Source organism: Anabrus simplex, chromosome 7 (genome assembly GCF_040414725.1).
Source record: "Anabrus simplex isolate iqAnaSimp1 chromosome 7, ASM4041472v1, whole genome shotgun sequence".
NCBI classification, from domain to species: Eukaryota; Metazoa; Arthropoda; class Insecta; order Orthoptera; family Tettigoniidae; genus Anabrus; species Anabrus simplex.
In genome coordinates, this window is record NC_090271.1 from 226,781,349 (window position 1) to 226,796,577 (window position 15,229).

The following is a 15,229-nucleotide window of genomic DNA, read 5'->3' on the forward strand; positions in this document are numbered from 1 at the left end:
CTGATTTTACCCAGCACCTCACATTCGAAAAGTATGTGTTCAGTTGATTCCTCTGCTTCATTGCATTTCCTACCTATATCTCTTATTTGTATCACTCCAATTCTATGTAGGTGTTTTTTCAGATGGCAGTGTTCTGTCAACAGTCCTACTACCAATCTTATATTTTCTCTGCTGAATTTCAACAGTTCTTGAGTATGCTTCTTGTTTGGTCCTTTTATCATTTCCTTTGCAAGCCTGCATCCTGGACTATTTTTCCAGTTCTCCATTTGTTTCTTTTGTACCCATTTTCCTATGTAGTGTTGGGCTTGTCCATAGGAAATCCCGCGTACAGGTTCTGGGTCTACAAAATACATTTCTGCCCATTTCCTGGTTAGTTTATCTGCCTTTTCATTTCCTTCTATACCTGCATGCCTTGATACCCATATTATTTTGACAGTGTTGTACTTTGAGAGCTTTAGGAGAAGTGAATGGCAATACCAGATAATCCTGGACATTATCCGGACTGCTTCTAGTACCTTAATGGCCTCTTGGCTGTCCGTTAGAATGAAAATGTTCTTATTCCTATAGCTCGTTTTCAGATTTTCTTCAAGACATGTTGTGAAAGCTATCACTACAGCTTGAAAGACTGTAGTGTGTTTGCCAAGGCTAATCTGGATTGATCTCTCAGGTCTTCCCCAGTTGATCCCTCCTATGCCATCCACAATCTTTTGAGCCATCAGTCCACCACACTGTATCTTCTTTTTCAGTATTCCATTTGTTGATATCCAGTCTTCATTTTTTATTATCTGGGTCTCAAACAGTTTTTCAAAGTTGTACTCTGTTAATTTTACAGTGTCCTAGATTGGGTCTTTGTGCATTACAGCACTCTGATTGTGCCAATCTATATGAACTCATTCTAGCTGTCCTTTTATAAAACTGCATAGTGATGGGAAGTCTAGTAAAAGTATTCAAGGCTTCTGTTGGCGTAGTTCTCATAGCCCCAGTTATGGCTATGCATGCCATTCTCTGTAGGCTATCCAATCTACTGCTGACTTCTCCTTGACTTACTTTCTGCCACCAGATGATTGCAGCATAGGCCATCAACGGTCTAATGTCATTGTGTATATCCACATTATCATTGATGGTCTTAGACCCCATGTCTTCCCTACGGCTCTTGTACATGCATACAGCAAGTTCTTGGCCCGGGTTATGTTCCTTTCTATATGTGGATTCCTGGTTAGATTTTCATCTAACACTACACCTAGTGTTGTTCTTCCCGACACCAGTTCTCCACAAGGTTAAGTGATCTTTGCATGAGGTCCTGTATAACCCTCATCACTTTACCTCGTACCACAGTAACTAAATCATCTGTGTATCCTTGTGTATAAAAACCCTGTTTGCTGAGCATAGCTATGATTTTGTTTACGACAAGGTTCCACAGCAGAGGCGAAAGAACTCCTCCCTGAGCACAGCCTCGGGTGGCCCTAACCGTCAGCGTTTCTTCAAACAGGGTTGCTTTTATCTTCCTTCCGTCTAACATGGATTTAATCCATTTGACGACGGTTTTACTCACCTTGCTCTTTTCCAATGCTTTGATCAAAGAGTCATAGGTTGTATTACTGAAGGCTCCTTTTATATCTAGAAATTCCGCCACTGCAATACTTTAGTGGATCTGCCAGGTCTATATGCAAACTGATTTTCATGTAATATTGAGTTCAGTTGCACCATTCTTCTGATATATTTATGCAGAATTTTCTCTATTGCTTTCAGCCTGAAGGAGGTTAAACATAATGGTCTGTATCTCATCTGGCCCCGGAGCCTTTATAGGATGAAACGTGTCAATTGCCCATTTTACATGGTTATGTTTTATTATTCTGTTGGCACACTTCAGTCTACTTTTCGAGCTCCGGTCTCTGTTCCAACCATTTCTTCTTCTGTCATCTCCTCACCCTCAGGAAAGTGACACGCCATTAGTATCTGCAGCATGTCCCTCCCCGCCTGAGTTAAATGTGCCATCTGGTTTCTCCAGAGTCCCCACTTGATTTATATGGGTTGCTTTCAGAACCTTCTGGAGCCTTGCTGTTTCAGTATGATATTCCACTTTCTCACAGAGCAGTCTCCAAGATTTTCTTTTTGCTTTCCGTATCTCTAGGTTATACTCATCGAGTTTCCTATGATATACATCCCACATACCATTTCTAGATGATATTCTATACAACATCCTAACCTCTTTTATTCATTTTGGCTAGTTTGTTGTTCCACCACCTTACTTTTTTGGTGTTTTTCTTTTCTTTGAGAGGACAGTTGTCATGGAATGAGTCTATAATGGCCTCTTCTAATAGTTCCACTGCATCTTCCAATTCTTTCTCTCCTCTCACTTTAGTTGGAAATTTTTGTACAGCCTTCCCTAGAACTTCTCTGTATCTATCCCAGTTAGTTTGTTTTGGGTCTCTGTACATCTCAATTCCACATAGTCATGCATCTATTGCAAATTGGATGTGCTGGTGGTCTGCCAATGATGGTTCCTCCAGCACCTTCCAGTCTTTAATACAGTTTGCAATATGCGTAGTGCTTAGTGTAATTTCTATTACCTCCCTATGATTTTTATTTATAAATGTAGGCTTGTTTCCTAGGTTTAGTATCATCAACTCAATTCCAATAATAAACTCTAGTAAAGACGTACCTCTTGCATAGCAGTTCGTGCTGCCCCATGCCATGTGGTGTGAATTTGCATCTGCTCCAAGGACTAGGTGTTCGCCTTTCCTCTTTGCATTGCAAATTAGGTTCTCAACTTCTTCTGATGGGGCAGATTAGTCAAATCATATGGGAGGAATGCAGAGCCTATGGTTATTTCTCTGGGTCCCTTCCAATTTTCAATTTTAATCTTGCCATGGTTAAGTCCCGTGAACAGTGTTCCTGCAACATAAGACATTTTAGTTTCCCGTTCACAAGAAGACATGTTCTTGGTAATTCCAATGTTGTATCGTACATCAGCCGACCTCCATATTCCGCCAGTCCTGCTACTCTGCCCTTGACTACCCAAGGCTCTTGAATAAGGGCCACGTCAATAGCCCCGGACTTGAACTTCCTGGCGAAATTGGCCACAGCTGCTTTTTTATGCTGGAGATTGGCCTGAAGGACCTTCAGCACCATCTTTATCAACATTGGGTTTTGTTTTTCCCCTGATGACCTGAAACTTGATCTGCCCAAGTCTGAGCTTAGCCTTAAGGCTTCTCTTTTTGAGCTCTTCAAAGTATATTTCTCAAAGGGCTAAAAGGTCTGTCCTTCCTGTCTTGTTGATTGAAGTGGCATTCAGCACTCTCCACTCTTGCGTTAGAAGTTTGGTATCGTGCTGATTCATTCTAACAAGAACATCCTCCACTTTCATCTTGTCAAAAGGAGGTGGGAACTTGGTGATGACCTTGTTAGTTATTAATTACACACACATGGGAAAAACATTCCATTAGTCCAAAATATTTGGTATGGTTCTCATCAGTGTACTCTCTACTTCCTTTTTTATCTTGTAGCTGGGTAGAGTGGCTCAGATGGTTGAATTGCTGGCCTTCTGATCCCAACTTGGCAGGTTCGATCCTGGCTCAGTCCAGTGGTATTTGAAGGTGCTCAAATATGTCCGCCTCGTATCGGTATATTTAATGGCACATAAAACAACTCCTGCGGGACTCTAGCACCTCAGCGTCTCCAAAAACTGTAAAAGAGTAGTTAGTGGGACGTAAAGCAAATTATATTATTATTTTATCTTATATAACTAATATATAAGTAATAATAATAATAACGTAAATGTTTCCACCTTTTCAATACACTATATTCACAAAATTACAAAATTATACGGTACTAGTTTCGACCCATCTAGGGGTCATCATCAGCCGTATTAGAGCAAAGATCATTTGTGGCGAAATCCTAAGACAATATTATTTTAAAGAATAACAAGTGAAAATAATATTGTCTTAGGATTTCGCCACAAATGATCTTTGCTCTAATACGGCTGATGATGACCCCTAGATGGGTCGAAACTAATACCGTATAATTTTGTAATTTTGTGAATATATTGTATTGAAAAGGTGGAAACATTTACGTTATTATTATTATTACTTATATATTATTCTCAGTTCAATACGGACCAAAAACATGAAATTCATAACCATCAATTATATAACTAATCGGGTTCTTGTTAGATTTTTACCTGAACTATAAGATTCTGTTGTAATTACTTTTATACTCCTTTTTATTGCAGATGCTGGTTCTGCTGGATGTGTCTCCAGATGAATCAATGCAGGAAGAGGGTTTAGCTCGTGAGATCATAAACCGGGTGCAGAAGCTCCGTAAGAAGGCACATTTGGTTCCATCAGATGAAATCACTGTATACTATTCTGTGGAGCCGTTGGAGAGTGAAGTGGGACGAATAGCAGTATCGCACTTGTCTTTCATTGAGAATATTCTTAAGACCCCTCTGCGTCCTATCAGCAGTATGCCATCTGGGATGACTGTGATAGCACAGGAAACTCAGGTGTTGAAAGGTACAGCACTGCACTTGGTTATAACTCCTGGATTCTGCTCAGACTGGGGTTCTTCCCCAGTTCCTCTCGCTCCAGTTTCAGAACCATTCTGCAGGTAAGTATTTCTTTTTAATGATATATTTGTAGTCTACTACTTAATCACACAAATTCTTTCACAATTTGTGTTGGTACTGCCACCATGTGTTTGGAGATCTACAGCCTAATCGAAACCGACTTTCAACCTATTAGGTCGTGTTACGTACATTTAGTACGTGTTGAAGAGATGTTAAGTACAGAACAAAAATGGCCAACGAGACACCACTGGTGTCATTTTTGTTCTGTACTTAACATCTCTTCAACACGTACTAAATGTACGTAACACGACCTAATTGGTTGAAAGTCTGTTTCGATTGCAGTGCGGTCATGAAAATTCAATATTCATCTACAGCTTAATTAATGGAACCCTCAACATCCCACTGTTTTCCGGTAATTTTTTAAAAAAATAGCACTTAGTAATGGTTGTGTTAAGCATTTTGTCATCAAAATAATTCTTAAAGTAAACAATAAACCCTCCACTTCCTTTACTAAGGTATCCTAAAGCAAAAAGAAATACCTCATTTTCACTTATAATAATAAAAAATTCCAGGTCACAAACTTATTTAAAAGCAAAATTTTACCATAGCTTTCAAAACTCAGAATACTAACTCCAAAATCTTTTATAACACACATAGTCAACAAGAATAACATATATTCCAATTCAGGTGATTACAAACTCAAATGTCAAAACTGCACTTCACGCTACATTGGCCATACTGGTGGAAATTTCAATATCCATTATCAAGAACATGTTAATGTTTAAGAGCGCAATCGATTTTCAACTATGAGTGAACGTATATCAGATGCCCATCATCAGTTCATATCCATTGACAATGATTTATTAATTCTCCATAGAGAAAGTAAGGGCAAATCACTCAACATCTATGAAAGCCTTTTCATCCAGTTGGATCAGAGGATTAACCCTATTTTCAGTTTAAATTAAATTACTGAACAAACTAACATTCTTCTTGCGACATTGATAATCCTTCTTGATAAAACATAGTCGCAACTCATCCCATCGTTTCATAAAAACGTTCTTCCTCCTCCCTTACCACAGTCATCACCTGACCTATTTGGCAGCCTATTAGTTTCGCGTTTCTTTTGTTTTGCATATTCACAACATATTTAATTTTATTTTTCCTAATTGACAATTTCTAAACTTTTTGACAGGACTATAATTTTGACGCTATCTTACATTTTGATACTTATCATAAAGACTTCAAGAATAAGTGTTTGTATATACAGGGTGGTTAGAAACAACGTGAACCGGGTATATGAGCGTTAGAGGGTTGGTAATACTGATAAATAATTTGAAAAAAGCCATTTGATTTCTTGCACCGTTGTCATTTGATCAGCTTCTGAAGTTAGTCAATACGTTCCCTTTGCGGACAAATTTAAATGGGCTTTGCAAGGCGATGTTGCGATGGCTTAAGACCGGATTGAAAACCACGCCGAGAAATCAACATCAAACTTAAACACACTGTGGGTTTCAGCCAGTATCATCGTATGCACTTTCTATAGCGCAATCGTGTCAACTCAGAGCTCCTTGTTTAAATCACTCCCTGGGCGAAGTTTTTCTTCGATTGGTGCTCCTAAGTCAGCCTTAAGCCATGTGAAGATTTGGCCACACAGCCTCATAAAGCCCATTCAAATTCGCCTGTGAAGCGATCTGATTGGCAGCTGATAAAATGACAACGGCATTGAGATACTGAACTTTTTTTTTTTTTTCCAGATTATTTATCAGTATGACCAACCCTCTAACCCTCATATATCCAGTCTATATTGTTTCCGATCATCCTGTATTCTTATATATGACTTTTTGGTCATGTTTGTTTTCACATTATACAAGTTAAAATGTTTCAAGACTAATTCATCTGGACTTGAAGTGTTTTTACTTAACATTTATTGCATTGTCCTATGTGGACTAATTACATATTTTTCTCTACTGATGCTATTGATTATTTCACATTCAAGATTTTTGAAGGGCAGAAGAAAGTCCATTCGGAATTCCATGTCTTACGATGTACCATGTAAACGATATCTGGTGACACGTTTGGTGTTCACCTGACAAAATTAATTGCAACTCAACCATGGATCACCCAAGAGAAATGAGTGTTTCTCTGCCACCTAATGAAATTGACGAGCAGGCAGCCTACATGGCGAAAGATTAAAATGCTTGCACATGGTATCTGTGGCCATGTTGTTGTTGTTGTTGTTATTATTATTATTATTATTATTATTATTATTATTATTATTATTATTAGTATTAGTATTATTGACTTTGTCGTTATGGATTACACAGATAATTATTGTATTAATATCTGTTAGTTTAAACATTTGTGTGTTAATTTGATCTGATGCAATGGCTTTGCCAGATTTTACTTGATCTATGGCTTTCTCTAACTCATCCTTGAGAATCTCTGGACTATCATGTAGGATCAGAGATTCTGATTGATCATCTCGGTAGAGATCTGCGATATAGTTCTTTTATGTTTCCACTTGTTGTTATTTATGCACAAGAAGTTTGTTTCTGTTGCCAACCAGTTTTGCAGCTGTTCGTTCCCCAATAGTGAACGTTATCTCCTTCACTATCTTACGCACATTGAAACTGTCATGCTTTTTTTCAGGATCTATTTTGTTACAATGTTCAGTAATCTGCACTTCTTTTTAGTCTCTCTTAACACAGTGACTACCAGCTTCTCAGCGAGTGACTTAAACCTCCAGCCCAGCCTTTTTGAATCCCCTCATCTCTCTAGTGCACTCTATTACATTAAGTGTTACTTTACGAAAACTGGTCACTGAGCCTTTTGAGAATCGGCCTAATTTTGTATAGCCTATCAGGATTCCCCTCATAATGACTGCTTTCGTTTAAGTGCAAGAATGACAATATGTTTTCAAACCGGGTTCGTGCCATGGTTTTTGAAAATATCGGCGAGCCTAAAATAGTGTCCTCTGTCCAGTACATTTTCAGATCTGGTTTTTGAATTATTCCGGTTACAAACATTAGTCCTAAAAACTTTTTCATCTCATTTACGTCGACCAGTTCCAAGTTTGAAAAATAGAATAGGCCTATTTAGTGTATGGACGCGGTGTTGCACTAATAACTTGTTCTGCGTAAAGATTTGTCTAATGGCATACATATTCAAGGAAATCATCATTTACAGATAAATGTCAACATTTAATCCTATCTGGTCGGTGAACTTGATTGCAGGCAGGCAATAAGACGGATGCGTATTGGTTATTTGAATATGCTGAATTTCAGTTTGCCCAGAGTCTGGTATATCATCATCGGAATTGCTTTCACTATCACTGAAATCAGGGATGGGTTCATCACCAGAATCATTGTTCAGTAGTATGTCGTCAATTTCCTCACTTCGTATACGGTATGTGTAACTCGGCATGTTATCGCGACACAGTAACTCACTTCACTACACATCCTCACAAGAATATCACCACTGGCTTAGGTCCGTGTTTACTCAAAGAAAAAGAAAAGAATTGGAATATACCCTCTGTTCAGGTAGTCAGGATGAGGGACTGTTCATTTATATGCTACCTATGGTTTTCAATACGAACTAAGACTTCATACGAATTTAGCACTAAATTCAAAACATTTACATCGCATGGCCTTGAATACCTTAACTCGGATTCGGTCCTGCACATAGGCTGCTCTTAAACACCTTAAGGCATCTATGGGAGTGAATGTGTTAACATGTATGTGTAAGCCACCTAGCTATCGAACCATCTTGCTAATTTATTTAGCATATGCCTTTTAGTGCCAAGAGTGTCTGAAGACATTTGGCTCTCCTGGTGCTGATCTTTTTATTAGATGCCCATGTGTTACTTGCACATGTGGGTGTGAGTTGACGATAATATGCCGGGCTGCATAGCTCAGATGGTTCAGTACTGGCTTTCTGACTCAGTGGCAGATTTGATCCTACCTCAGTCTGATCATATTTGAAGATGCTTAGATATGCCGGCCTTGTGTCGATAGATTTACCAGCACGTTAAGGAAATCCTGTGGACAAAATTCAGGCATCTCAGCATCTCTGGAAATCATAAAAACTAGTTAATGGGATGTGAAACCAGTATCATTATTATTATTATTATTATTATTATTATTATTATTATTATTATTATTATTATTATTATTATTATTATTAAAGGAGAGTGTGAAATCTGATGTCAGCACATAGCCTATTCCTGTCCAATAACATCATGGGATCTGTTCAAGGCTAACATCGCTTTCTGACGGACGAGTCACCATCAGCAATCAGCATCATCGTATGCCCCCACTCTATATGAACACTGCTGAGTGGTTTCGAATTGAATCCAGGCTTTTGACAAGCAATCCAGTGATAAGAAATTTTATACCACAACCTCCCCTACCCTGCTGGCCGATATTCTGAAAGCGAACATTTCTTCCACCAACAGGATTTAAACTGGCTAAATATGGTGTCAGACCATATAAACTTTATGCCTTAACCATAATGGCCACCAGGCGGATTCATCTCGCTAATAAACCGCACCAGCAAGGTTATTATACTAGAGCACTTGAGGTACTGTCTCCTTCTGCAAATAACCCTAGAGCAAGCAGGTTTCAAACCAGTATGAGGAGCAAGAGACCACGTAAACATGAGGCGAATTACACAAGTGTAAATATGCTTGCTATGTTCTGTTTTCTTGATCGCTCTGAAGCCTTTGGTAATATTAAATGAAACCAAATTTGGCAAGTGCTTGAGAAGGTGGCAGTTCAAAGTCATCTTATACAACTGATGAAGTTATTGTATACAATTAGACACATGTTAGAATCAGTGGGAAGTTATCAGAGACCTTTAAGGTCAGAAAGTTGTTACCACTCCTATTCGATATGTGTGGGGGAGTGGTACATCATATAAGCCATAGAGGACTGGAAAGGTGGAGTTTAAAAAGCTGGCAAGACTTCTCTAACCTCCGCAACATAGACGATACTGCACTACTGGCTAGTTTGGAGGAAGATCTAGCAGAACTGCTACAGTGCATTGAGAGGTTCAGTGACGGCTTTTAATTAAACTGAAGCAAGTGTTACTTGGTGGCGGACAGAGAGCATTCTTTACCTTGTCCCTTCCAATTTATTCAGTTTATAGATCTCAAGGGAGAAATCATCTATGTAGGAGCTCATATTTCCAGTACAGAAAATTGTGAAGCAAAATTAAAAGAATGCACTGAAAAAATCAGAAAGATCCTCACATTACCAAGGAAACAGGCAATTGACTGGTTCAAGCTTTGGTATTTCTTGTCACCATGAATGGCTCTGAGTCCTGACCTTAAATGCTGCATGTTGTGGGACAGTCGAGGCCTTCAAGACGACATGCTAAAAAGAATGCTACAAATGTCATGGGTAGCAAGAAGAACAAATTACTTTATTCTGAAAGAGCCAAGGAGGATTGCCAGTTATGTACGCCTGTGCTGGATTTCACTAGAGCTAGAGAATTATAATCAATTTGTTGGCACAGTAATAGGAGCAGCCAAATGCAGAATTCTCCATGGGTACAGAAAAGAACACATACCATGCTGGAACAAAGGCTGAACAACTGGCAAAGATCTACAAAGTAATTTGAAACCCTCTTTTAGGTGTCCAGCTTTTACAGTCCCTGACTGACCAGATAAAAGATAAATGGAATATAATGACTTGAGAATTTTGTACTCATTCTAGCCATAGAGCAGTTGCAATTCTTTGAGAATAAAGTTTATAGAAAAATATTTGGTCCATGGTACGATCCTATCTCCCAAAGCTGGCAGAAAAGATCTAATTATGAGATTTAAACCCTCTCTCAACAACACACTATAATGGGTGTGATAGAATCTAACAGACTGCACTGGGCTGGACAAGTACTAAAGATGCAGGATAACAGAGCACCAGTAGGTCTATACAAGGGATCTCTTAATGGGAAAAGACCTTCAGGAAGACCCCGAAGCACTTGGAAGAAGGAGATCAACAAGGTATACCGGACCCTCCAAATTGATAATTGGGAGGAGCGGGCTCAAGATCAAAAAGGATGGAAGAGAATTGTGAGATTGGCTCGGAAACTTCACGTCTCTCAGAAGCCTATGGAGTGTGAGTAGCTGTAAAAGTTGATTACCTCTCAGAACACTTGGTGCACCACCACTGAAAATTAGAAGGTCTGCATTAAAACCATATCAAATAGCACAGCTCATTAAATAGCAGTCTGAAAGTGTTCACTGTATTCTTTTTATCGTAAGAGCGTACTAGAAGGTCTTCAAACAATCAATGACCATCTAGAAGAAAATTCCTGCTGCTCCTCTCCATTCACAGATAGTGAAATAGATGTAGCAATCGGATGCCTGAAATTACAAAAAGCAGCTGGCCTGGATGGCATATTCCCAGAATTCATAATACACCTAAAAAAAACATAGTAGGAAATGGCATAGGGAATTTTTCACAGATATCTTGTTTAAAGGCCAGGTACTACTAGAATTCAAAATTGCATAATTTCTTGCTGTACTTAGGCCTGGGAAACAACCAGACTTCTGCAAACTACCATCCAATATCACTTCTTAGTGTGTGCTGCAAAATCCTGGAACGGTTAATATACTAGAGTAGGCCTATATATATCATACTTTATAACAGAATACCACAAGAATAGGCAGGCTTCAGGGAAAAAAATACAACTGCTATCAACATGTTTTAGCGCTGGCATCTTTTATGGAATCAAGCTTCCAGAAGGGATTAAAAACATTTGTAGCTGTTATTGACTTAAGTGCTGCCTACAACACTGTATGGCTAGGTGGATTAATGCTAAAGCTAAAATGAACATTACCCTGTAAAAGACCCAAAAATTGATGTTTCAGAGTTTGTGTGGGTGGCAAGGTAACCAAGTCTTACCCTACACCATCAAGAACGAACTCCCATAAGGATTTGCCTTGGCTCCATTATTGTCAGTTCATTTACAGGTGATGGTCCAGAAACTGTGTCCCAAACATTCTACTATTCTGATGACATTGCTGTGACAATCCAAACAGAACAATTGAAGATGGAGATCAAATCCTGACACAGATCTGAACAAACTTGATTGCTATTTTTGGCTGTGGAGGCTCTGCATAAACCCATCAAAAACAGAGAGAAGAGAACAGTTAAAATTACATATTGTGGCAAATAGTTAGGAGTAACTCTTAATTGCTCTCTGACATATGAAAGGCACCTGGAAAACACTGGTGGGGAAACTTAAGATGAGGAACAGTATGATCCTAAAACTGACAGGCACAACTGGAGGCACCCAAGCAGATATCCTACATACAGCAGGAATGGCATTATTTTACTCTGTTGCTGATTACTGTTCGTCGGTATGGTACAGAAGTGCCCACGTAAGTAAAGTCGATACACAACTCAACGAAACCATGAGGATTATAACAGGCACCATATGATCAACATCTGTGACCTGGTTGTATGTGCTGGGCAATATACCTCCACCACAGCTTGGAAGACAGCAAGTAGCTGACTTGCCAATTTATTCTATGTCATCTATACCACTCATCTCGCATCTGAAATCCAGGAAGCCATTTTGGGCTAATGTCAATATTAAACAACCAGAGCCATTCTTGATCAAGAATGTGTGAAAGGAGATGTGGATCACCAATCCCAGATACCAGCGTATTCAACTACTGTAGATAACTCCAGTCAACTGCTTCCAGAAAGGAAGGATTGCCAGGTGTTGCATGGTACCGACTGAACTGTGCACAAACTGGCTATGGGAGATGCAATGTTGTCACTGCACAAGTGGGCCATACTCTCTTACACACATCATCCAAGAGTGCCCAAATTGATGGCTTGAAGGTACCTGGAACAACGTAGCAAGGGCTTCTTCTATAGCCGTGTCCTGGTTGAATGCCCTAGATCAGGGGTCTTCAAATAGCAGACTCTAGTCTGGATTAGGTCCCCAATCCCCTTTTTCCAGACCTGCATGGTTTATTCGATGTCAAGAGTAAGATAGGAAGTGAAAAAATTATTATATAAAAACAGTAAACATATTTTAGAGAGCAGTGTGCTACTTATATATCCTCTGCCTATAACAATATTTGCTCCACAGATGGCTGTACCGTATTTAAAACATATGAGAGTGAACAGGTTTTCAATTAGCTTGCATCCGGAAGATAGTGGGTTCAAATCCCACTGTCGGCAGCCCTGAAGATGGTCTTCCGTGGTTTCCCATTTTCACACCAGGCAAATGCTGGGGCTGTACCTTAATTAAGGCCACAGCCGCTTCCTTCCAACTCCTAGGTCTTTTCTGACCAATCGTTGCCATAAGACCTATCTGTGTTGGTGCGACGTAAAGCCCCTAGCAAAAAAAAAAAAAAACAAAAAACAAAACAGATAGTTACAAAGATGGCATTGAGTGTTTGTTTGGTTTCTATAGTTTGCAATCTCTTCCCTGCTTCACTTAGTAGTTAGCTGCTGCTTGTTCTGCACACTAATTACAAAATAATACATGGTTCATACTTCCGTGTAAATTTTAAATTATTTCAATGATTTTTTTGATCATGAGTTGTCAACATTCACAAAAGATGTAAAGTGGATCTGAAAATCTTATCTTCAAACCTGTATGCGAACTGCAGTCATTCTTAGTTTTACCTGAACGTACAGACGCAGTACAGGCATATTTAATATTCAGTCAGACCGTTGCTTCGATTAAGAGTGGGAAATGAAAACTTCATTTCAGCAATAAACATTTCAGTTACAACCAACAAATTCCACTTGGTAGTGATGCAAGAAACTGGAAGGTTAAACATTTGAAAGCTTCACTAGTAGAAGGTCAACAGTGCACAAGACGAGTTACCACAGAACAAGATAAGGCAACACAGGCATCTTTAAAAGTACCGTGGATTTTAGGTAGGCGAAAGGAAAAGAAAGAATCATTTGTCACCTCTGAAATTGTAAAGAAGTGTCTTGTTTAAACATTCAGCACGTTATATCCAGTGATGGAAAAGTGATTCAAGCCATGGAAAGTATAACTCTGTCTGCTGCTACAAATATGCGTAGGATTGGATAGTTATAAATGGATGTTTGTACTAAACTCGAGCAAGAAATAGGTGATGCTTCTGTGTACTCTTTGGCTGTGGACGAATCTTCAGATGGAACTGATCACCCTCAACTGTGTGCATATATTGGTATATTTAATGGTGTTCAATTTGTGGAAAAGTTGCTTGGCTTCAAGGCTACTGAACGCAGTCATGTGGAAGACATATATCAGGTGTTGTGTGCTATTTTGTTCGAGAATGATATGAAATCTGAAAACCTGTTATTGGTGGCAACAGGTGATGCTCATAGCATGGTTGCAGATTCGTATATACATCACATTTGAGATTATTATTGCATTACTATGTTTTGCTGCTGCATAATTTACCAAACTGTACTGTGCAGACAGTAACTTTTTTTCCTGAGTTACCTGTTGTTATGAGTTAATTTTATGGTTAATTTTTTACATGAGCGATCATTGACAGACATACTTTTCAGGAACTTAGTGCCATGCACACACAACTTTCACTTCACAACACTGTTCACTAGCTTAGTAAAGGAAACACACTTACCAGATTCTTTGAACTGAAAGACAAAATCAGAAGTTTTCTCAATGGGTAAGGAACGTCAATTCATAAACTTCTTTGATAATGAACAATCACTCCAACAGGTTGTTTTCTTGAGCGACATTTTTTACCACTTACAATTTTGCCACTATTTTACAGGAGCCAAGAAAAATTGGTACATGAACTGCATGATCTCTTTATTAAAGACCTGATGAAGGAACAAATTGATTTTTCTCAAACTTTGTTTGGTATCTTACAACAAACGTTTGTTGCAAACATTTTCAGATTTTTTTGTACCAATTAATGAGAGAGTTGAATGAATGATTCATGCAGTTCAACAAGTTGTACCTATATGTTGTTGATTTGCTTGGTATTTCTTTTAGGATGCTGAAATTGATGGCATTGACATTGTTGATTTTGGCTGCTAATATAGCATGTGCACTAAGCCACTGACGATTTCTGTAATTTTGTGCAATATTTTGGAAAACTTTGTGAATCAATTTGTCTGTGGTTGCTGTGAATTTACGGAAGTTTGTTGGCAATGTGATACATTGGGTGCGCACACGAATAACAGATTGAACTTACAAAAGTCCAGAATCAATCTTTTGGTAGTCGCCACTTTACGGGGATCTTTGTCTATTTTAAAATCACATCTCTATTCACAGTAGTTCCCTTTATATTACTTATATTACATTGTTCTTTAATTATTATATTTTCCAAATGTTTAATGCTGTAGACTATATATTATGTTATTAATTTTTGATTTTTTTTTTTTTTTTCTTCAGACAATGTTAATGTTCAAGTTTAATTTCGTTACTTTTTTTCCTTTTATGAAGTTAAACTTTCCTTGTAGCAGTCCAGAATATCTGGAAAATTGTTGAGTTTCTATATATATATATCATTACATACTAACTTATTCTGAATTGTATGCAACTTACATGTGATTTTTCTAAATTGTGATTGAACTGTGCATATTTGTTTCAAGTTATAACAGTAAATCAGCTGCTATGCTGGTTTGCACTTATTGTTGCCACATGCGACTGGCTGGCAGCGACCCAGGGTAT

The 15,229-nt window shown here is 38.5% G+C and overlaps 1 protein-coding gene across 2 annotated transcripts in view; it reads left to right on the forward strand.

Moving 5' to 3' along the window:
* IleRS (Isoleucyl-tRNA synthetase) overlaps window positions 1-15,229 on the forward strand; it is a 270,753-nt gene that overhangs the window by 229,076 nt on the left and 26,448 nt on the right. For both annotated transcript variants that reach the window (XM_067150874.2, XM_067150873.2), the window contains exon 18: window positions 4,232-4,608. In XM_067150874.2, the coding sequence (XP_067006975.2) occupies window positions 4,232-4,608 (377 nt within the window). The remainder of the gene's footprint in view (window positions 1-4,231; window positions 4,609-15,229) is intronic.